At 38.2% G+C, this 22,513-nt stretch overlaps 4 protein-coding genes across 5 annotated transcripts; 2 read left to right on the top strand and 2 right to left on the bottom strand.

Moving 5' to 3' along the window:
* Window positions 1-231: 231 nt before the first annotated feature.
* krt1-c5 (keratin, type 1, gene c5) lies at window positions 232-3,536 on the top strand (the record flags this gene model as incomplete). The annotated part of the gene is made up of 9 exons (XM_079451104.1): window positions 232-624; window positions 777-859; window positions 956-1,112; window positions 1,374-1,538; window positions 1,669-1,794; window positions 2,645-2,862; window positions 2,941-2,966; window positions 3,052-3,163; window positions 3,494-3,536. The coding sequence occupies 9 exons, from the start codon at window positions 232-234 to the stop codon at window positions 3,534-3,536; spliced, it is 1,323 nt and encodes a 440-aa protein (XP_079307230.1).
* Window positions 3,537-4,735: 1,199 nt separating this feature from the next.
* Window positions 4,736-18,810, top strand: zbtb26 (zinc finger and BTB domain containing 26). Of its 2 annotated transcripts, none has more exons than XM_079478476.1 (2): window positions 4,736-4,847; window positions 16,948-18,787. In XM_079478476.1, the coding sequence occupies exon 2, from the start codon at window positions 16,954-16,956 to the stop codon at window positions 18,187-18,189; it is 1,236 nt and encodes a 411-aa protein (XP_079334602.1). In that variant the 5' UTR covers window positions 4,736-4,847; window positions 16,948-16,953; the 3' UTR covers window positions 18,190-18,787. The 2 variants fall into 2 exon arrangements, with proteins under 2 accessions (XP_079334602.1, XP_079334601.1); XM_079478475.1 differs by lacking the exon at window positions 4,736-4,847 and adding an exon at window positions 15,890-15,996 and having other exon boundaries at window positions 16,948-18,810.
* LOC306906827 (3-oxoacyl-[acyl-carrier-protein] reductase FabG) lies at window positions 18,753-20,802 on the bottom strand. Its single transcript, XM_079478497.1, has 8 exons — window positions 20,556-20,802; window positions 20,263-20,433; window positions 20,003-20,181; window positions 19,585-19,678; window positions 19,414-19,483; window positions 19,302-19,338; window positions 19,161-19,224; window positions 18,753-19,070 (listed from the first exon to the last, which is right to left on the bottom strand). The coding sequence occupies exons 1-8, from the start codon at window positions 20,577-20,579 to the stop codon at window positions 18,912-18,914; spliced, it is 798 nt and encodes a 265-aa protein (XP_079334623.1). The 5' UTR covers window positions 20,580-20,802; the 3' UTR covers window positions 18,753-18,911.
* A 150-nt stretch (window positions 20,803-20,952) lies between these two features.
* On the bottom strand, window positions 20,953-22,497 carry ppil3 (peptidylprolyl isomerase (cyclophilin)-like 3). The gene is made up of 6 exons (XM_079478512.1): window positions 22,354-22,497; window positions 22,061-22,135; window positions 21,835-21,928; window positions 21,657-21,724; window positions 21,373-21,491; window positions 20,953-21,183 (listed from the first exon to the last, which is right to left on the bottom strand). Exons 1-6 carry the CDS (start codon window positions 22,354-22,356, stop codon window positions 21,057-21,059), a joined length of 486 nt encoding a protein of 161 aa, XP_079334638.1. The 5' UTR covers window positions 22,357-22,497; the 3' UTR covers window positions 20,953-21,056.
* Between the last annotated feature and the right edge of the window lie 16 nt (window positions 22,498-22,513).

Here is a 22,513-nt window from a genome sequence, read left to right as displayed (position 1 = left end):
ATACTATTATTATATTGTCATCGCATTAAGAAAAACATTAAATATCACCCATTACATTTTTTTTTATGGCAGAATAATACAAAAGGTTGTGAATTTGGTGTCGAAAACTAAAGAATCCATAAATCAGTGTTAATCTGAGCTATAACTAATATTATGCGATGGCATTGAAACAACTAACAAACAACATCAATATTTCTCTCATCAGCTTTTTTGTCTCGTTTTGCGAGCATCATGACCTCCAGCTTCTCTACTCATAGCTACTCTGGACGGCAGCCCTCTTTCTCCAGCATGTCTGTGCGGGACAGTGGGGTTCGGGGACGGTCAAAAGTCCCCGTGTCCCTCACCTCAGCCACCACGCTGTCCCTGTCTCGATCCACTTCCCTGGGAAACGGCCTAAACATCCTCAGCAACCTCTCACTGAATGGTTTTGGAGTAAGCGCTAGCGAGAAGGAAACCATGCAAGGTCTAAACGATCGACTGGCCACTTACCTGGAGAAGGTGCGCACCCTGGAGAAGTCCAACGCTGACCTGGAGATAAAGATCAAACAGATGATGATCGATCGAACACCCAAGGGTCATGACATTGAAGGAATGATGGCTCAGGCATATGCAATTGGACAAGAGGTTGGTGGTAATCTCAATGTCACCTGATCCACGCATCTATGTCATTGCTGCGGTTACACCTGTCAAAGTTAAAAGAATGTCTTGTTAAGTATTTTATTATATGTATATATATTGTATGAGAGCAGTGACATCACATATGTGTTTTTTTCTAGGTGAGAAAGAAGAACTTGGAGAATGCACGTATAATGCTGGAGATTGACAATGCGAAGCTTGCAGCAGATGATTTTAGGGTCAAGTGAGATTTGCTCTTTTTATTTCATGTTTTTGAATACGATGTGATGTTTTTGTACTTGTAAGTATTGGTGGTATACTTTGTTGTGTTTATAAACAGATGGGAGGCAGAAGCCACTCTTTGTCAGTCAGTTGAGCGAGACTGCCACGCTCTGAGACGAGCTAAATCTGATCATGATCAGATCATCGCCACCCTCAGAGGAGATCTGGAGAGTCTGAAAGAGGAGCTCTATTTCTTGAAGAAGAATCATGATGAGGTAATATGTAGACCCATATACACACACTATATATATAAATACACGGTATAATATATGTACAGACTTTAGTTCAAACATTGAAGTATCTCTGATCTATTTCAAACTTTTCATGTCAGACGTTTAACTATCTACAATATAGCCACCATTTCTCTGCCGATGCCACTTGGTTTGATATTTTGTAATCTAATAAAAACATTTCATACACACACGTTTAAATAAATCCTATCAAACACTGATTCCATCCCGTCTGTCTACATGTAGGAGATAAGCGCACTGAAGACCCGTCTAGCCAACGAGCAAGTGAACGTGGAGGTGGATGCGGCACAGGGGCCGGACCTGGGAGCCATCATGGCAGATCTGAGGGCACAGTATGAGGGCATTGCACGGAAGAACAAAGAGGACTCTGAGATGTGGTACCTGAAGAAGGTCAGTCCACAGCCAGCACAACTGACCGATCTATTTTTAGATTCTCGATTTCACGGCAAACACAGGTGTGTCTGAATGAATGTTTATTCTGCAATACAATAAACACGGCTGATGTGTACACATGTGACAGCTGGAGACCGTGCAGTCGGAGGTGAAAGAGAGCAATGAAGCTCTGCGATGTGCTCAGAGCGAGCTGAATGAAAGACGGCGCTTCATGCAGGCGCTGGAGGGGGAGCTGGACAGTCTGCGGAAACAGGTGACTCCAATTCTCAGTGCTACAGTCACGGTTATAAAAACAGAATTAAACTAATTCGGGGAAAAAATTCGTTTTACCTTGCTTATGCTTTGATTATGGCTGTTAATCAATAAAAATGTAATTAATCACATGACATGATTATTTATCAGAATTAATTATATTAAAATTAGCTGAGAATTCAAATTACAAAATGTGTTTTGGGGACAAACAGGATTATTCAGCCCTAAAAGCAGTTTTTTATGTCAGGTTGTCATCTGTCCAAAATAGATTTTTAAAGACCTTTTAATTTTTAAATAAATTTATATACATGTTGTTTTATATTACATATACTACAGGTATATTACATGTGCAATTATTTTGTTTGACAACAAATGTTGAGACGTGTCAAGGCCATCCCTTCAGCACAGGAAACCAGAATTCCTTACATCTGGTGTTCTTCCCCATTTAAACAGACACCACATGTCAACATGTACAGTCATAAATCATCTATAATCACGTGTGATATTATAAGTGATGACAATCTAAAAACACACACATCCCATGGGCTGAAAGGGGGGTAAAGGCTTTTCATTGGGTTGTTCAAATAATTGTTCACACATACTGTAGGTCAAAAGTTTAAGGACATGTACTCATTCTTTATTCATATTTTCCCATATATTGTGCAGTAATAGTAAACCCATCAAAATGATGGGAAAACACAAATGGGAATTATGTTTTAGCATCTTCAGTGAAAAATATTTTCTTATTTTATGTTTCCAGTTGCTCACTTCTTATGGGTTTGGCTTAAAGTGCTTCACAAATCGCATATTCGTTTTTCTTACTCAATACTAAACCTTATGTCTCACCTCAGGTCGGTGTTCTCGAGGGAAACCTTGGAGAGACGAATCAGAACTACACCCTTGAGATCGAGCGACTCCAGGGCATGCTCACGCAACTGGAGGACGAACTCTCACAACTACGTCTGGACATGCAAAGAATCAAAACCGATTATGAGCAGTTACTGAGAATCAAACAGAATCTGGAGCTGGAAATCGCCACTTACAGAAGACTGCTGGATGGAGAGGAAGTGTAAGAAGAATCTTGATTCTATTGAAGCGTCTGTAAAATAAGCAATCATTTATTACATGTTTCATTTTTGTTTTTTAGAATTAAAGAGAAGCCGCCTCCTAGAAGTAAGTCAGTTGTGAACGGACAGTACTGATATTATTAATATCAATATGAAATTTGAACATGTTCATGTTTTTTGTCTTTTTGAAGAAGATCCTGAAGTCAGAACCAGGAAGATTGTCAAGGTGGTAACCCAGACCATGGTAAATGGAAAGGTGGTGGATGAATCTAGTGAGGTGGAACAGATAGAAGAACGAAAAAAGTGAGTTAGGCTCACAAGTTACACTGATCATAGTCCACGTTGTTGTGGTTTGTATTCATGGGTACATGAGATGTACCACAAGACTGTTCCATTTACCAAGAAGTAAATAAACATTCAAATTATTAAAAAGAAGTGGTGTCATTTGTATTGCTTGTCCATTGGTCAGCAGCAAAAATTGAATAAATAAATCCAATAGATTAGTTTTGCCTTTTTATTAGCCAGAAGGGTACAAATAATTCCGACATACATTCTTATAAATATCTGAATGTCTCTATTATTTTATCACTGCTTTTGCGCTGAGCTGATATTGTTTCTTCTTCACTTCTCCAGGTCTGATTCTATAAGGCGAGTCGCAATAGAGCGGGTCATTTAAGAATAGCACATTAAAGAAACAAAACGCATACTATACTAGCTGGTATCCTGAATGAAGTACTAGTTTTACAGGCAGAAGAAAAATGATATGTAGCTTCGAATGGGTATGTACACCTGTCGGGTGTCATTGGCCAGGGTGGAGTGTGAGAGGCCGTGCCAAAGGACAAAATCAAGACCACCTCACCTTGAGAACCGCTCTGCCACAAAAGTGTAGTTTCGAGTGCCATGCTTTTGTGAGGGTTTCTAAATGAAACGCATGTTATTCCTCCATCCTAGTTCTGGTAAAATGGCTAATCTATTACAAAGACATCCCTGGCTCTCGCATTTAATTTGAAGACTTCAAGCTTAGATGCATTCCAGTCTGAAGAGAATTTTAACATATCTGATGTGATCGAAACAAATCAAATATGAAGTATCAATCAGTAGGTACACAACATTTTGCTTTAAGACATCAAATCATCTTGATCTTTATAAAACTGTATATTAACCCCTACGGAAAACCTTTTTACAGTTGATGGAAAACCTATTACAAGGCAGCGACAATAAGACACAAGTGCATCTAGTGTCTCCAAATGCATTGTTTAGTTTGTTATCCCTGAGAGATTTTGAAACAGTAGATGGAGTTTGCTTGAAACTGCAAAGTAGGTCTTCCTCATCGTTGTTGCTGTTATGATTATAACAATGCCATTACACGATACAGCCTACACTTTGGGCAATACAACGGACAATAAAAGTTACACTAGCCTCCAACATACTGTAAGTGTAGTAGGTGCCTACTCTGTGCCTGTAATAAATGTATTTAGGACCCCCCTGTTTTAGATGTAGGCTACCTAACGTAACATGTTTGTAAACAAGTTGTTGTCAAATGTCCAATAACAACTTTTAAAATACTTTAGCTATAGCATACCATAGAAATGAGCTAAATCTACGGAATTTGCGCTATCCATCTCCAAGAAAAGCTACCAAAATTAAATTAAACGATTATTTTAGCAGTCTTACTGTGTGGTGAAATCTTTCAGAGAGAGAGAGAAAGGGCCGAAAATAAGCTTTTTATTAGCTGTTAGCATTTTAATTACAACAGTTTAGCGCCGTCTCAGCGCTAAAGCTCCACTCGCTGTTGCGGGTGTAATACAAACAGGCATTTTTTAAAACGTAATTTCAGAAAACAACACATAACAACGCGACACCTTCACTTCGCTCATTGGACTCGACCGACTGACTCCATGACGCCATAATTGTGGGAAATCCCCTGCAGCGACAAACTGCCTCCAGACTCTCAGCTCACTCACAGCGGGTTCACTCGTCAGATCAAGTAAGTCATGTTTTTAAGGATGGCAAAATTGGCCGTCCAGGTCTTCAGTGTAACGGCTGGCTCATTAAGCTCGCAAGCCCAGAGATATGAGAAAGAAAGACAGGCACTTCGCGACCGAAGACGTAAGGTTCCATCCCCGTGGCTTCCATATACTCGAGGCCTTAAACCCGACATCGCCTTGAGAGAAACAGCTCTCTTTCAACAGCGATGTGAGAGGTGGGCTCCATATCTGCACACGCAGTCTGTGATATCCCAGATTGAGCAAACGGCTTTCACTTTCAGCTGGCAAGGCCAGATATATGAGATAGAAAGACAGCCACATATCTACGGAAGACTTAAGGTTTCATCCCCGCGTGTTCCATATATTCAAGGCCTTAAACCCGATATCGCCTTTAGAGAAACAGCTATCTTTCAACAACGATGTGAGAGGTGGGCTCAATATCTGGATTAGCCGTCTGTGAAATCACAGTTTGAGCATTTGCTTGCTTCTGAGCTAATGTTATCACCTCAACCAGTGATGAGCGAGGCCTTAATCTCGACCTCGCTTTAAGAGGAAAAGCCCCGTCACAACAACGATGTAGTTGGGGTTGGGTTTGCATTATTTTAACTTGTCTGAATTATTTTAGCTGGTCTGAATTATTTTAGCTGGTCTGAATTATCTTAGCTGGTCTGAAGTATCTTAGCTGGTCTGAAGTATCTTAGCTGGTCTGTAGGGAAATAGAAGGTTGAACCAAAAAAGTGCACTTAATTTATGTGCACTTAAGATTAGCACACTTTAAATGTGCATGACAAAAAGTGCATATGATGTTAATGTCCTCCAATATGTGAGGGGGTGGGCCAAAAAAGTGCACTCGATTTATGTGCATTTAAGATTAGCACACTTTAAATGTGCATGACAAAAAGTGCATATGATGTTAATGTCCTCCAATATGTGAGGGGGTGGGCCAAAAAAGTGCACTCGATTTATGTGCATTTAAGATTAGCACACTTTAAATGTGCATGACAAAAAGTGCATATGATGTTAATGTCCTCCAATATGTGAGGGGGTGGGCCAAAAAAGTGCACTTAATTTATGTGCATTTAAGATTAGCACACTTTAAATGTGCATGACAAAAGGTGCATATGATGTTAATGTCCTTCAATATGTGAGGGGGTGGGACAAAAAAGTGCACTTAATTTATGTGCATTTAAGATTAGCACACTTTAAATGTGCATGACAAAAGGTGCATATGATGTTAATGTCCTCCAATATGTGAGGGGGTGGGCCAAAAAAGTGCACTTGATTTATGTGCATTTAAGATTAGCACACTTTAAATGTGCATGACAAAAAGTGCATATGATGTTAATGTCCTCCAATATGTGAGGGGGTGGGCCAAAAAAGTGCACTTGATTTATGTGCATTTAAGATTAGCACACTTTAAATGTGCATGACAAAAAGTGCATATGATGTTAATGTCCTCCAATATGTGAGGGGGTGGGCCAAAAAAGTGCACTTGATTTATGTGCATTTAAGATTAGCACACTTTAAATGTGCATGACAAAAAGTGCATATGATGTTAATGTCCTCCAATATGTGAGGGGGTGGGCCAAAAAAGTGCACTTAATTTATGTGCATTTAAGATTAGCACACTTTAAATGTGCATGACAAAAGGTGCATATGATGTTAATGTTTTCCAATATGTGAGGGGTGGGACAAAAAAGTGCACTTAATGTATGTGCTCTTAAGATTAGCACACTTTAAATGTGCATGACAAAAGGTGCATATAATGTAATGTCCTCCAATATGTGAGGGGGTGGGCCAAAAAAGTGCACTTAATTTATGTGCTCTTAAGATTAGCACACTTTAAATGTGCATGACAAAAGGTGCATATGATGTTAATGTCCTCCAATATGTGAGGGGGTGGGCCAAAAAAAGTGCACTTGATTTATGTGCATTTAAGATTAGCACACTTTAAATGTGCATGACAAAAAGTGCATATGATGTTAATGTCCTCCAATATGTGAGGGGGTGGGCCAAAAAAGTGCACTTAATTTATGTGCATTTAAGATTAGCACACTTTAAATGTGCTTGACAAAAGGTGCATATGATGTTAATGTCCACCAATATGTGAGGGGGTGGGCCAAAAAAGTGCACTTAATTTATGTGCATTTAAGATTAGCACACTTTAAATGTGCATGACAAAAGGTGCATATGATGTTAATGTCCTCCAATATGTGAGGGGGTGGGCCAAAAAAGTGCACTTGATTTATGTGCATTTAAGATTAGCACACTTTAAATGTGCATGACAAAAGGTGCATATGATGTTAATGTCCTCCAATATGTGAGGGGGTGGGCCAAAAAAGTGCACTTGATTTATGTGCATTTAAGATTAGCACACTTTAAATGTGCATGACAAAAAGTGCATATGATGTTAATGTCCTCCAATATGTGAGGGGGTGGGCCAAAAAAGTGCACTTAATTTATGTGCATTTAAGATTAGCACACTTTAAATGTGCATGACAAAAGGTGCATATGATGTTAATGTCCTTCAATATGTGAGGGGGTGGGACAAAAAAGTGCACTTAATTTATGTGCATTTAAGATTAGCACACTTTAAATGTGCATGACAAAAGGTGCATATGATGTTAATGTCCTCCAATATGTGAGGGGGTGGGCCAAAAAAGTGCACTTGATTTATGTGCATTTAAGATTAGCACACTTTAAATGTGCATGACAAAAAGTGCATATGATGTTAATGTCCTCCAATATGTGAGGGGGTGGGCCAAAAAAGTGCACTTGATTTATGTGCATTTAAGATTAGCACACTTTAAATGTGCATGACAAAAAGTGCATATGATGTTAATGTCCTCCAATATGTGAGGGGGTGGGCCAAAAAAGTGCACTTAATTTATGTGCATTTAAGATTAGCACACTTTAAATGTGCATGACAAAAAGTGCATATGATGTTAATGTCCTCCAATATGTGAGGGGGTGGGCCAAAAAAGTGCACTTGATTTATGTGCATTTAAGATTAGCACACTTTAAATGTGCATGACAAAAAGTGCATATGATGTTAATGTCCTCCAATATGTGAGGGGGTGGGCCAAAAAAGTGCACTTAATTTATGTGCATTTAAGATTAGCACACTTTAAATGTGCATGACAAAAGGTGCATATGATGTTAATGTCCTTCAATATGTGAGGGGGTGGGACAAAAAAGTGCACTTAATTTATGTGCTCTTAAGATTAGCACACTTTAAATGTGCATGACAAAAGGTGCATATGATGTTAATGTCCTCCAATATGTGAGGGGGTGGGCCAAAAAAGTGCACTTATTTTATGTGCATTTAAGATTAGCACACTTTAAATGTGCATGACAAAAGGTGCATATGATGTTGATGTCCTTCAATATGTGAGGGGGTGGGACAAAAAAGTGCACTTAATTTATGTGCACTTAAGATTAGCACACTTTAAATGTGCATGACAAAAGGTGCATATGATGTTAATGTCCTCCAATATTAGATTAGATTAGATTCAACTTTATTGTCATTACACATATACAAGTACAGTGTAACGAAATGTAGTTTAGGTCTAACCAGAAGTGCAGTTAGCAAGTGCAGGATATACAGTTAGAATAAATACAGAATACAATAGTGAGAATATAATACAGTGGGCATGGACTATAAAAATATTTTGCAGTAGGAATGTTCTATGAAAATATGACAGTAGGTATATACTATGAACAATATATACAGATGACTATATACTATGAACATTAATGTACAGGTGGATATGAACAGATAATAATTAGACTAAAATAGTGCAAGTGACTTAGGTATGCATCATTTATTGACATTGGCTATTAAAGTTGCAGTGCAATAGGTGAGTTAATGCAGTTGTTGAAGTTAATGCAGTTATTAAAGTTATGGTGCAGTATATGAGTTAATGCAGTTATTAAAGTTACGAATGCAGTTACTAAAGTTACAGTGCAATTGATGAGTAGATGCAGTTAATAGAGTTACAGTGCAGTTGATTAGTTAATGCAGTTATTGAAGTTATAGTGCAATTGATGAGTAGATGCAGTTAATAGAGTTACCGTGCAGTTGGTTAGTTAATGCAGTTATTGAAATTACAGTGCAATAGATGAGTAGATGCAGTTAATAGAATTACAGTGCAGTAGATGGGTTAATGCAGTTATGGACGTGGTCCATTAGTGCAAATGAGCCTTCAGTTAAATATGTGAGGGGGTGGGCCAAAAAAGTGCACTTGATTTATGTGCATTTAAGATTAGCACACTTTAAATGTGCATGACAAAAGGTGCATATGATGTTGATGTCCTCCAATATGTGAGGGGGTGGGCCAAAAAAGTGCACTTAATTTATGTGCATTTAAGATTAGCACACTTTAAATGTGCATGACAAAAAGTGCATATGATGTTAATGTCCTCCAATATGTGAGGGGGTGGGCCAAAAAAAGTGCACTTGATTTATGTGCATTTAAGATTAGCACACTTTAAATGTGCATGACAAAAGGTGCATATGATGTTAATGTCCTCCAATATGTGAGGGGGTGGGCCAAAAAAGTGCACTTAATTTATGTGCATTTAAGATTAGCACACTTTAAATGTGCATGACAAAAAGTGCATATGATGTTAATGTCCTCCAATATGTGAGGGGGTGGGCCAAAAAAAGTGCACTTGATTTATGTGCATTTAAGATTAGCACACTTTAAATGTGCATGACAAAAGGTGCATATGATGTTAATGTCCTCCAATATGTGAGGGGGTGGGCCAAAAAAAGTGCACTTGATTTATGTGCATTTAAGATTAGCACACTTTAAATGTGCATGACAAAAGGTGCATATGATGTTAATGTCCTCCAATATGTGAGGGGGTGGGCCAAAAAAAGTGCACTTAATTTATGTGCATTTAAGATTAGCACACTTTAAATGTGCATGACAAAAGGTGCATATGATGTTAATGTCCTCCAATATGTGAGGGGGTGGGCCAAAAAAAGTGCACTTGATTTATGTGCATTTAAGATTAGCACACTTTAAATGTGCATGACAAAAAGTGCATATGATGTTAATGTCCTCCAATATGTGAGGGGGTGGGCCAAAAAAGTGCACTTAATTGATGTGCATTTAAGATAAGCACACTTTAAATGCGCATGACAAAAGGTGCATATGATGTTAATGTCCTCCAATATGTGAGGGGGTGGGCCAAAAAAGTGCACTTGATTTATGTGCTCTTAAGATTAGCACACTTTAAATGTGCATGACAAAAGGTGCATATGATGTTAATGTACTCCAATATGTGAGGGGGTGGGCCAAAAAAGTGCACTTGATTTATGTGCATTTAAGATTAGCACACTTTAAATGTGCATGACAAAAGGTGCATATGATGTTAATGTCCACCAATATGTGAGGGGGTGGGCCAAAAAAGTGCACTTAATTTATGTGCTCTTAAGATTAGCACACTTTAAATGTGCATTACAAAAGGTGCATATGATGTTAATGTCCTCCAATATGTGAGGGGGTGGTGGTGGGACAAAAAAGTGCACTTAATTTATGTGCTCTTAAGATTAGCACACTTTAAATGTGCATGACAAAAGGTGCATATGATGTTAATGTCCTCCAATATGTGAGGGGGTGGTGGTTGGACAAAAAAGTGCACTTAATTTATGTGCATTTAAGATTAGCACACTTTAAATGTGCATGACAAAAGGTGCATATGATGTTAATGTCCTCCAATATGTGAGGGGGTGGTGGTGGGACAAAAAAGTGCACTTAATTTATGTGCTCTTAAGATTAGCACACTTTAAATGTGCATGACAAAAGGTGCATATGATGTTAATGTCCACCAATATGTGAGGGGGTGGTGGTGGGACAAAAAAGTGCACTTAATTTATGTGCTCTTAAGATTAGCACACTTTAAATGTGCATGATAAAAAGTGCATATGATGTTAATGTCCTCCAATATGTGAGGGGGTGGGCCAAAAAAGTGCACTTAATTTATGTGCATTTAAGATTAGCACACTTTAAATGTGCATGACAAAAGGTGCATATGATGTTAATGTCTTCCAATATGTGAGGGGGTGGTGGTGGGACAAAAAAGTGCACTTAATTTATTTGCTCTTAAGATTAGCACACTTTAAATGTGCATGACAAAAGGTGCATATGATGTTAATGTCCTCCAATATGTGAGGGGGTGGGCCAAAAAAGTGCACTTAATTTATGTGCATTTAAGATTAGCACACTTTAAATGTGCATGACAAAAGGTGCATATGATGTTAATGTCCTCCAATATGTGAGGGGGTGGGCCAAAAAAGTGAACTTAATTTATGTGCATTTAAGATTAGCACACTTTAAATGTGCATGACAAAAGGTGCATATGATGTTAATGTCTTCCAATATGTGAGGGGGTGGTGGTGGGACAAAAAAGTGCACTTAATTTATTTGCTCTTAAGATTAGCACACTTTAAATGTGCATGACAAAAGGTGCATATGATGTTAATGTCTTCCAATATGTGAGGGGGTGGTAGTGGGACAAAAAAGTGCACTTAATTTATGTGCTCTTAAGATTAGCACACTTTAAATGTGCATGAAAAAAGGTGCATATGATGTTAATGTCCTCCAATATGTGAGGGGGTGGGCCAAAAAAGTGCACTTAATTTATGTGCATTTAAGATTAGCACACTTTAAATGTGCATGACAAAAGGTGCATATGATGTTAATGTCCTCCAATATGTAAGGGGGTGGGACAAAAAAGTGCACTTAATTTATGTGCATTTAAGATTAGCACACTTTAAATGTGCATGACAAAAGCTGCATATGATGTTAATGTCCTCCAACATGTGAGGGGGTGGTGGTGGGACAAAAAAGTGCACTTAATGTATGTGCCCTTAAGATTAGCACACTTTAAATGTGCATGACAAAAGGTGCATATGATGTTAATGTCCTCCAATATGTGAGGGGTGGGACAAAAAAGTGCACTTAATGTATGTGCTCTTAAGATTAGCACACTTTAAATGTGCATGACAAAAGGTGCATATGATGTTAATGTCCTCCAATATGTGAGGGGTGGGACAAAAAAGTGCACTTAATTTATGTGCACTTAAGATTAGCACACTTTAAATGTGCATGACAAAAGGTGCATATGATGTTAATGTCCTCCAATATGTAAGGGGGTGGGCCAAAAAAGTGCACTTAATTTATGTGCATTTAAGATTAGCACACTTTAAATGTGCATGACAAAAGGTGCATATGATGTTAATGTCCTCCAATATGTGAGGGGGTGGGCCAAAAAAGTGCACTTAATTTATGTGCTCTTAAGATTAGCACACTTTAAATGTGCTTGACAAAAGGTGCATATGATGTTAATGTCCTCCAATATGTGAGGGGGTGGGCCAAAAAAGTGCACTTAATTTATGTGCTCTTAAGATTAGCACACTTTAAATGTGCATGACAAAAGGTGCATATGATGTTAATGTCCTCCAATATGTAAGGGGGTGGGCCAAAAAAGTGCACTTAATTTATGTGCATTTAAGATCAGCACACTTTAAATGTGCATGACAAAAGGTGCATATGATGTTAATGTCCTCCAATATGCGAGGGGGTGGGCCAAAAAAGTGCACTTAATTTATGTGCTCTTAAGATTAGCACACTTTAAATGTGCATGACAAAAGGTGCATATGATGTTAATGTCCTCCAATATGTGAGGGGGTGGGCCAAAAAAGTGCACTTAATTTATGTGCATTTAAGATTAGCACACTTTAAATGTGCATGACAAAAGGTGCATATGATGTTAATGTCCTCCAATATGTAAGGGGGTGGGCCAAAAAAGTTCACTTAATTTATGTGCATTTAAGATCAGCACACTTTAAATGTGCATGACAAAAGGTGCATATGATGTTAATGTCCTCCAATATGTGAGGGGGTGGGCCAAAAAAGTGCACTTAATTTATGTGCATTTAAGATTAGCACACTTTAAATGTGCATGACAAAAGGTGCATATGATGTTAATGTCCTCCAATATGTAAGGGGGTGGGACAAAAAAGTGCACTTAATTTATGTGCATTTAAGATTAGCACACTTTAAATGTGCATGACAAAAGCTGCATATGATGTTAATGTCCTCCAACATGTGAGGGGGTGGTGGTGGGACAAAAAAGTGCACTTAATGTATGTGCCCTTAAGATTAGCACACTTTAAATGTGCATGACAAAAGGTGCATATGATGTTAATGTCCTCCAATATGTGAGGGGTGGGCCAAAAAAGTGCACTTAATTTATGTGCTCTTAAGATTAGCACACTTTAAATGTGCATGACAAAAGGTGCATATGATGTTAATGTCCTCCAATATGCGAGGGGGTGGGCCAAAAAAGTGCACTTAATTTATGTGCATTTAAGATTAGCACACTTTAAATGTGCATGACAAAAGGTGCATATGATGTTAATGTCCTCCAATATGTGAGGGGGTGGGCCAAAAAAGTGCACTTAATTTATGTGCATTTAAGATTAGCACACTTTAAATGTGCATGACAAAAGGTGCATATGATGTTAATGTCCTCCAATATGCGAGGGGGTGGGCCAAAAAAGTGCACTTAATTTATGTGCATTTAAGATTAGCACACTTTAAATGTGCATGACAAAAGGTGCATATGATGTTAATGTCCACCAATATGTGAGGGGGTGGGCCAAAAAAGTGCACTTGATTTATGTGCTCTTAAGATTAGCACACTTTAAATGTGCATGACAAAAGGTGCATATGATGTTAATGTCCTTCAATATGTGAGGGGGTGGGCCAAAAAAGTGCACTTAATTTATGTGCATTTAAGATTAGCACACTTTAAATGTGCATGACAAAAGGTGCATATGATGTTAATGTCCTCCAATATGCGAGGGGGTGGGCCAAAAAAGTGCACTTAATTTATGTGCTCTTAAGATTAGCACACTTTAAATGTGCATGACAAAAGGTGCATATGATGTTAATGTCCTCCAATATGTGAGGGGGTGGGCCAAAAAAGTGCACTTAATTTATGTGCATTTAAGATTAGCACACTTTAAATGTGCATGACAAAAGGTGCATATGATGTTAATGTCCTCCAATATGTAAGGGGGTGGGACAAAAAAGTGCACTTAATTTATGTGCATTTAAGATTAGCACACTTTAAATGTGCATGACAAAAGCTGCATATGATGTTAATGTCCTCCAACATGTGAGGGGGTGGTGGTGGGACAAAAAAGTGCACTTAATGTATGTGCCCTTAAGATTAGCACACTTTAAATGTGCATGACAAAAGGTGCATATGATGTTAATGTCCTCCAATATGTGAGGGGTGGGCCAAAAAAGTGCACTTAATTTATGTGCTCTTAAGATTAGCACACTTTAAATGTGCATGACAAAAGGTGCATATGATGTTAATGTCCTCCAATATGTGAGGGGTGGGACAAAAAAGTGCACTTAATTTATGTGCACTTAAGATTAGCACACTTTAAATGTGCATGACAAAAGGTGCATATGATGTTAATGTCCTCCAATATGTAAGGGGGTGGGCCAAAAAAGTGCACTTAATTTATGTGCATTTAAGATTAGCACACTTTAAATGTGCATGACAAAAGGTGCATATGATGTTAATGTCCTCCAATATGTGAGGGGGTGGGCCAAAAAAGTGCACTTAATTTATGTGCTCTTAAGATTAGCACACTTTAAATGTGCTTGACAAAAGGTGCATATGATGTTAATGTCCTCCAATATGTGAGGGGGTGGGCCAAAAAAGTGCACTTGATTTATGTGCTCTTAAGATTAGCACACTTTAAATGTGCATGACAAAAGGTGCATATGATGTTAATGTCCACCAATATGTGAGGGGGTGGGCCAAAAAAGTGCACTTAATTTATGTGCATTTAAGATTAGCACACTTTAAATGTGCATGACAAAAGGTGCATATGATGTTAATGTCCTCCAATATGTAAGGGGGTGGGCCAAAAAAGTGCACTTAATTTATGTGCATTTAAGATCAGCACACTTTAAATGTGCATGACAAAAGGTGCATATGATGTTAATGTCCTCCAATATGCGAGGGGGTGGGCCAAAAAAGTGCACTTAATTTATGTGCTCTTAAGATTAGCACACTTTAAATGTGCTTGACAAAAGGTGCATATGATGTTAATGTCCTCCAATATGTGAGGGGGTGGGCCAAAAAAGTGCACTTAATTTATGTGCTCTTAAGATTAGCACACTTTAAATGTGCTTGACAAAAGGTGCATATGATGTTAATGTCCTCCAATATGTGAGGGGGTGGGCCAAAAAAGTGCACTTAATTTATGTGCTCTTAAGATTAGCACACTTTAAATGTGCATGACAAAAGGTGCATATGATGTTAATGTCCTCCAATATGTGAGGGGGTGGGCCAAAAAAGTGCACTTAATTTATGTGCATTTAAGATTAGCACACTTTAAATGTGCATGACAAAAGGTGCATATGATGTTAATGTCCACCAATATGTGAGGGGGTGGGCCAAAAAAGTGCACTTAATTTATGTGCATTTAAGATTAGCACACTTTAAATGTGCATGACAAAAGGTGCATATGATGTTAATGTCCTCCAATATGTGAGACAATATGTTTGAATTAAAAGTATATACATTTTGTTCATTCATTATTCTCCTGAATTAGAGAGATGTTTATAATAAAGCGTGAGAAAAGTTATGAGAATAAATGTTTTTTCATTGACAAACTCATGTTTCCTGTTCCTCTTGCACATTTAAAAAAAATTCAAAAAGCACTGTGTACCTGCTCTAAAGAATTTAAGTTGAGAGCATTTCTAATGAAAAACAGCCAACCACATTACTCAAAGAATAAAAACAACACTATTTGAAGGGGACAAATGACTAGACAAGCTGGCATAGCTTACTGTAGGAGCACTTCATTTATTACTTAAATGAACGTATCGCATTTAATGACGAGATCAGAAATAAATAAAAAATACATCATGACGTCTTGTTTTCACAATGAGCCACATGTATTTGTGTCCTGCCCCTTTAAATGTCGCCGACCAATCGCGTGCGGTGACTCGTGTAGCTCATAGCGCAACCTCTTCCGCCACACAGTCGCCTGCAGTCGCTTTATAACTTGCATCTCCAAGACAACGTATTAAAAATCCATTAAAGGTATGTTTTAAATAAACTCTTTTTACCTTGCTCTTGTATTCGTCTTCATTTCCCCGGTATTCATTACTGTCCTTCATCCGCTGCTTGTGTTATAGATACACACTATACAGGCCTGAGCCAACATTTCACCATCTCAGTCTTTTATCACAGAAAATACAATTAGTTTTAAGCAGCGTGTCATTTATATACAAGTATGTCGTCAAACACGTGTTTGTAAATAGCATAATACAGACAGGCACGTTAGTAGGTTAACGTTACCGTTATAGAAATGATCCATTGCTTTATTAAAGTATTATTGGCTATTATTGATTGATATATTCTTGCAGTTGTGTCACTACAAATATTAAATGGTTAAAATATGATCACTATAGTCTGACTACAGTTACTATGAAAAATACATTTAGTTCTAGCTACCAATTAAACCATTCAATAGTGCAATTAGATATCTCCCCAAAGTATTTAATCACTTATTACCAGTTACTTTCTATGTCCTACATCAACTTAGATTAGAATTGATTCAAGGATAGACATGAAACGGCTTATTTAATTCAAATAAATAACTACATCAATTATTCTTTTTAACTGACCAAAGTATACAAATGTGAGAAGGATACATTAAAGCATACATTTTAAAGTTAGACTTATAATTCTGATGTCATTTCCACTTTTGAATATATTACACAGTATTTAGTTAATTACATCAGAAGTAACTGTAATTCAATTACAGAAACAATAAGAGTAATCCTTTACTTAACCTTTTCAAGGGGAAAGTAATTCAATTACAGTTACTAAGTACTTAGTAACACACAGCAATGAGTGTTACCATAGTACATTTGTGGTGACTGTAGTTTTACAACAAATAGTTAAACTATGTATTAGTTAGCTATTATGAGGGTACAAACGTGAATATCTAAATATTTTCAATAAATTGCACATTACCTTTATTTGTAGTATATCATGGCCCAGGACGGGGTGATTCTGCAGTTCAACTTTCCCACGTTTGGCGACTCCATGCTTCAAAAGATGAATGCTCTCCGAAGAGACAGACGCTTCTGTGACGTCATCGTGCGCATCAACGACTTAGAAGTACCCGGACACAAAGTGGTGTTTGCTGCAGGCTCCCCATTCCTAAGAGACCAGTTTTTCCTTCAGGACTCGAATGAAATACAAATATCCACACAACAAGATGCAGAAGTTGGACAGAGACTTCTTCTCTCCTGTTACACCGGGACACTCGAGTTTCCCGAGCTGGAATTAGTACACTATTTAACGGTCGCCAGTTTCCTACAGATGGGACATATCGTAGAGCAGTGCACTGAAGCTTTAAATAAATTTATTAAACCACACGAGGTCAAAGATGAACAGGCATCGTCCCGGCAGCCTCCGGACTTCAATGCGCAGGGCGGTGCGCCTCTCGTGGAGACAATATGTGATGATGATGATAATGATGATGAGGTGGACAATGAAGGGGAAGATGAGTTTGATGAAGACGATGATGTAATCATAGAGCCAACATCTCAGCCAGCGTTTAGAAACAGCAGGAGTAGAGAAGAGGACAGTCCTATTAGCATCATTAAGGTGGAGTCGATTGAAGACCGGATGCAAGACGTCCCTGATAACTTCCAACGCTCATCTCGTTCTCCTGCACTGCGCTCACCGGAGCCACAACATTCCCTGATTAACTCCACAGTCGAAACACGCCCCACCGGGACCGCTGCTAACCCTGTGGCTGAATATTCACTGTCCCCACCGGGACCCAGCGTATCCGGGAAGGGGAATCTTTGGGGGTGCTCACGAAATGGCGAAAAAGGCATGCAGTGGTATCACCAGTGCCCGAAATGTGCCCGTGTATTCCGTCAACTAGAAAACTACGCTAATCATTTGAAGATGCACAAGTTGTTCATGTGCCTCTTGTGTGGAAAGACATTTACACAGAAAGGCAACCTGCATCGGCACATGCGCGTCCATGCTGGCATCAAGCCCTTCCAGTGTAAGATATGTGGAAAGACTTTCACTCAGAAATGTTCGCTGCTAGACCATCTGAACCTTCACAGCGGGGACAAACCGCACCGCTGTAACTACTGTGACATGGTGTTCGCACATAAACCAGTTCTCCGCAAACACCTCAAGCAGATTCACGGCAAGAACAGTTTTGACAATGCCAATGAAGGCAGTCTGCTAGAAGGACTATGAAAGTCTAAACCATTTATATTTTAAGTGAGGGTTCACCGCAAAACTTTAATTTTGTCATCATTTGTTCAACCTCATGTCTTTCAGGACCTGTTTATTCTGTGAAACATGAAAGTAGATATTTTAAGAGATGTTTTTAAGCCGTTTTATGTCCATACAAGGGAAGTCAATCTTATTATATCTTTATTATACAAGATGTATACGATTTTGTCTTTTAAAAACTCTGGCAACGGAAAACAAGATGTGCTTATACATGTACTAATTTAAAGTCAGGTTTACGGTCATATTTTCACATATAAGGCTGAAGGATATAAACTATAGTATTGAGTTTCCTTTGAATGCTGCTGTGGCATTATTTGGGTCATATCTTTTGTAAAGACTATAATATACTGTTGCAGTATATCTGAACAGACCATGTTTCAGTTTTGAAATGCTAACTGTATGAATGGATGTTATCGTAATATTTCCAATTGTATATTTTACAACTGTTATTGAACACTGTGTTTAACACCCCTGTCTGTATTAAATGTCGCCATAAATCCATCTGTGTAAACAACTCTGCGAACATTGCTGTGACTCTGTAGTAAATAATGTCAGATACAAAATGAAAAGTGCTTTCTTTGCGAATGTTTATGTGGTACAGTAGAAAACACATAATGCAAAGCTTAGTTTATTTTGCTTTTACAAACACTCCTCTGTGACAACTGTAGCATGGCACCAAAACATTACCGTGGACACATAGCATGTCGACCTCCGTCCACTGGAAGGTTGACTCCTGTTATAAAGGTTGCAGCATCAGAGGCCAGGAAGGCAATAGCGTGAGCCACCTCTTCTACTTCACCTGGTCTGCCGAGAGCATGGGTCAGTTTGCACTTCTCGAGAAACTGGACGCAAGGACACATTTTACTAAAGGCCCTTTTTAGTATTATATCTTCCATCAAAGTGAAAATATGCAGTCAACCTTTACAGTGTACCTGAGTATATTGATCTTCATCCAGTCCTGCACGCTTGTGAACTTCTGTTACAATGACCCCCGGACTGTAAAACGTTTAAATTTAATAATTTCATGTCACACTACAATACTGTACATTGTGTGAAAAATAACAGAAACTTACCATACTGAGTTGACGCGTACTTGCTTTGGTGCCAACTCTAAAATGAAAATAATTTGGTCAAGAAACTTTCAAGGTAAACAATCACCACTGTATTCAAGAGATATCATCTCACCGAGGGCAACGCAGCTTGTGAACTGGTCAATGGCTGATTTTGACATACAATAGGCAAGTACACCAGGAAACTACAAAAGAGGAAAAAACATGTTCAGGGTCATCTCAAAATAAAGTGTTTATGCTGTGTTTATACGGTTTGTTGCAACTGAATGAATGAATGTATACTCACTGATCGTTGTCCATTGACACTGGACACATTTACAATGGAGCCTTTAGTTTTGATGAGATGTGGCACGCACAGATGAGTCAAATGATAGACAGATCTGAAAGATAAAAGATACACAATCCTTAACTTAAAGGGACAGATCATCCAAAAATAAAAATGTGTTCATCATTTACCCACCATCATGTCCTTCCAAACCTGTGTTTGCTTTTCTTCTGTAGAACACAAAATCATGTATTTTGAAAAACGTGACCAAACAACAATGACTTACCATGTAGGGACAAAATAACTGAACCATTCCTCAAAATATCTTCTTTTGTGTTCCAGAGAAGAACGGTTTTGATGACTTGATGGCAAATAAATGATAAGAGAATTTAGATTTCCGGGTGAACTATGAGCAAGTCTTTCATTGTGTTCATTTTACCTGACATTCACAGCCATGACCTTATCATACTGGGCCATATCAGTAGTCTCTATGCTGCCCATAGCCAAGATCCCTGCACTGTTGATAAGGACATCCAGCTTTCCAAAGTGCGCAATGGTGTCTTCGACTGTCTTCTTTACTCTATCCTCGTCCGTTAAGTCTCCTGGGACTAGTAAAGGCTAAAGAAATGGACACAGGTGAATCTGTAAGGAAACATTCTGCCAATATCTACTGACACCTGGCTGTTATGTTGGCTTTACTTTCACTGCGCCACACTCTTCGCATTCTCGTGCGATTTTGGTGAGATTCTCGACGTCCCGTCCATTCAGTGCCAGCCGGGCACCGAGTTTAGCGAACAGCAGAGCCGTTCCAGCTCCTATCCCCGAACTTGCACCCGTGATCAGTGCGACTTTATCCTTCAGGGAGGAAACCTACAAAACGGACGCATCACATTTACCGTCATGTGTGCTTTGCCATTCATAAGCGACAACGGTGGTGCTTGACAATTTTATTTTTGTATACATACTTTAAGATAAGCCTCAACTCAACCTACTTTGAATGCATCTGGAGCTGCCATGTCGCTTCAATGTTTAAAGTTCACAGCGGTTCAACTTTTATTCTCTTTTCACGTGTTACCGTAAGCAAGTGACGTCACGTTGACTGTACGGATAGAGGTGGCACATATCGCAAGCTAACTGTTATTTTTTCTTTTTGGGGGAATAAGAGTGAATATTTGTATTTTTTAACAAATAGCATGGTTATATATTATTGATTATATTAGGATTTATACCTTTGTTTCCGGGTCAATAGCGTCATAATTTCAAAATAGCAGCACACATTTTAATCCTTCTAAATTATAAATCGTAAACAGCAGAAATCTGTTGTTAATTAGTAATACTCGAAAAAGAAATGTAATGTAAATATATAAGAAAAAACACAGAGGCAGTGTGTACAAATGTATGAAATAACATGTAATTGGCAAAATTACATCACACAAAATATATATTTACAGCATAAGACATTACTCATCATGAACGAGTCACAATAAAATCAATCAACCAGCAAATGGGTTGGCATGAATAGTAACATCCTTAATACGGACATCATTTAAAGGCCGGAAAGTCTTTTCGTTGACGGGGAGTTTCTCTAGTTCATCCAGAGTTTCTAACCCATCTATGATTCTGTAAAAGAATTAGTTATTTTGAAATTAATGTTAATTTATTGATACAGTTAACGGCATTAAAATACATTTGAATTATCATGTCTATTAAAAGCACACATTTATAAATGTAAAATTGTATATAAATTATGTAAGACTTAGATCTTTTCACTACGGCAGACTGAGCTCTGAGCATTAACAGGTAACTTACTTTCCAAAAGCAGTGTACTTCATGTCCAGGTGAGGCTGTTTGGCATAAGTGATGAAGAACTGTGATGCATTTGTGTTTGGTCCATTATTTGCCATGGAAACTACGCCCCGGACATTGTGCTACAGAATTAAAGCGTTAACAGGGTTATTTACCATATGTGTCCAAAACAAAATCCAGACAATTAAGACAAAGACAAGCTGGTTAATACATGATATCCATTGAAGTACAATACAACAATATAATGCTACACAAAAGATAACTTCACTGCAACCAACAATACATACTTTCAGGTGTTCACTGAATTCATCTTCAAACTTCCGTCCCCAAATACTGGTTCCCCCTTTCCCTGTACCTGGAGAAAAAAATTTCTTAAATAAATCTGGACTAGAAATGTTTTTTGTGTAATAAATCTCAATTTAAAAAAAGTGGAGTTTGGGCGAGAAGACGTATAAGATTGGTTACCTGTCGGATCTCCAGTCTGAACCATAAAGCCCTTGATGTTTCGATGGAAAATACATCCACTGTAAAACCCACCTGCGCACAATGCAAGGAAGTTCTGGGGGAATTGAAATCACAATGAGGGTGTAAACAAAGATGTACATATTTACAAACAATAAAAATATAGGTAGGCCTACTGGTATGTATGTGATATAAAAAATAAACAAATTCTTAATAAAGCGTGTCGTACTTCACTGCTCTTCGGTGCCTTCTCGCAGAACAACTCTATTTTTAATTCACCAAGGTCTGTATGCAGAGTAACAGCCTGTGATAAAAAATATCATAATTATTCAGAAAACAAATATCGTTCATAACATCGCAGAAAGTATTTTAAATAATTTAACTTCTCTAATGTTACTGCACTCGTGCCAGACAGGAAACGTAATGTGGCTACACCGTTTACACGCATGCTCACAATTGCAAAGCTAAAACAGGAAGCCAAACGAGAAACGGTTCAGAATATAAACAATTTAAAATTCTTACCATCTTCTAAAACGAAAAGTTTTTTGTCATAAAGTAATGCGTTGATAAGGACGCCTTAGCATAGCAAGAAAGCAGGAAAATCGCCGTCAGCGTGTTTCATTGTAATAAGTCCGACGTCGATTACGCTCAGAACTTTAGTTCCGGGATGTCACCAACTAAC

Source organism: Barbatula barbatula, assembly GCF_947034865.1.
Source record: "Barbatula barbatula genome assembly, chromosome: 2".
Lineage (NCBI taxonomy): Eukaryota > Metazoa > Chordata > Actinopteri > Cypriniformes > Nemacheilidae > Barbatula > Barbatula barbatula.
This window is presented reverse-complemented; position numbering and strand designations above follow the sequence as displayed.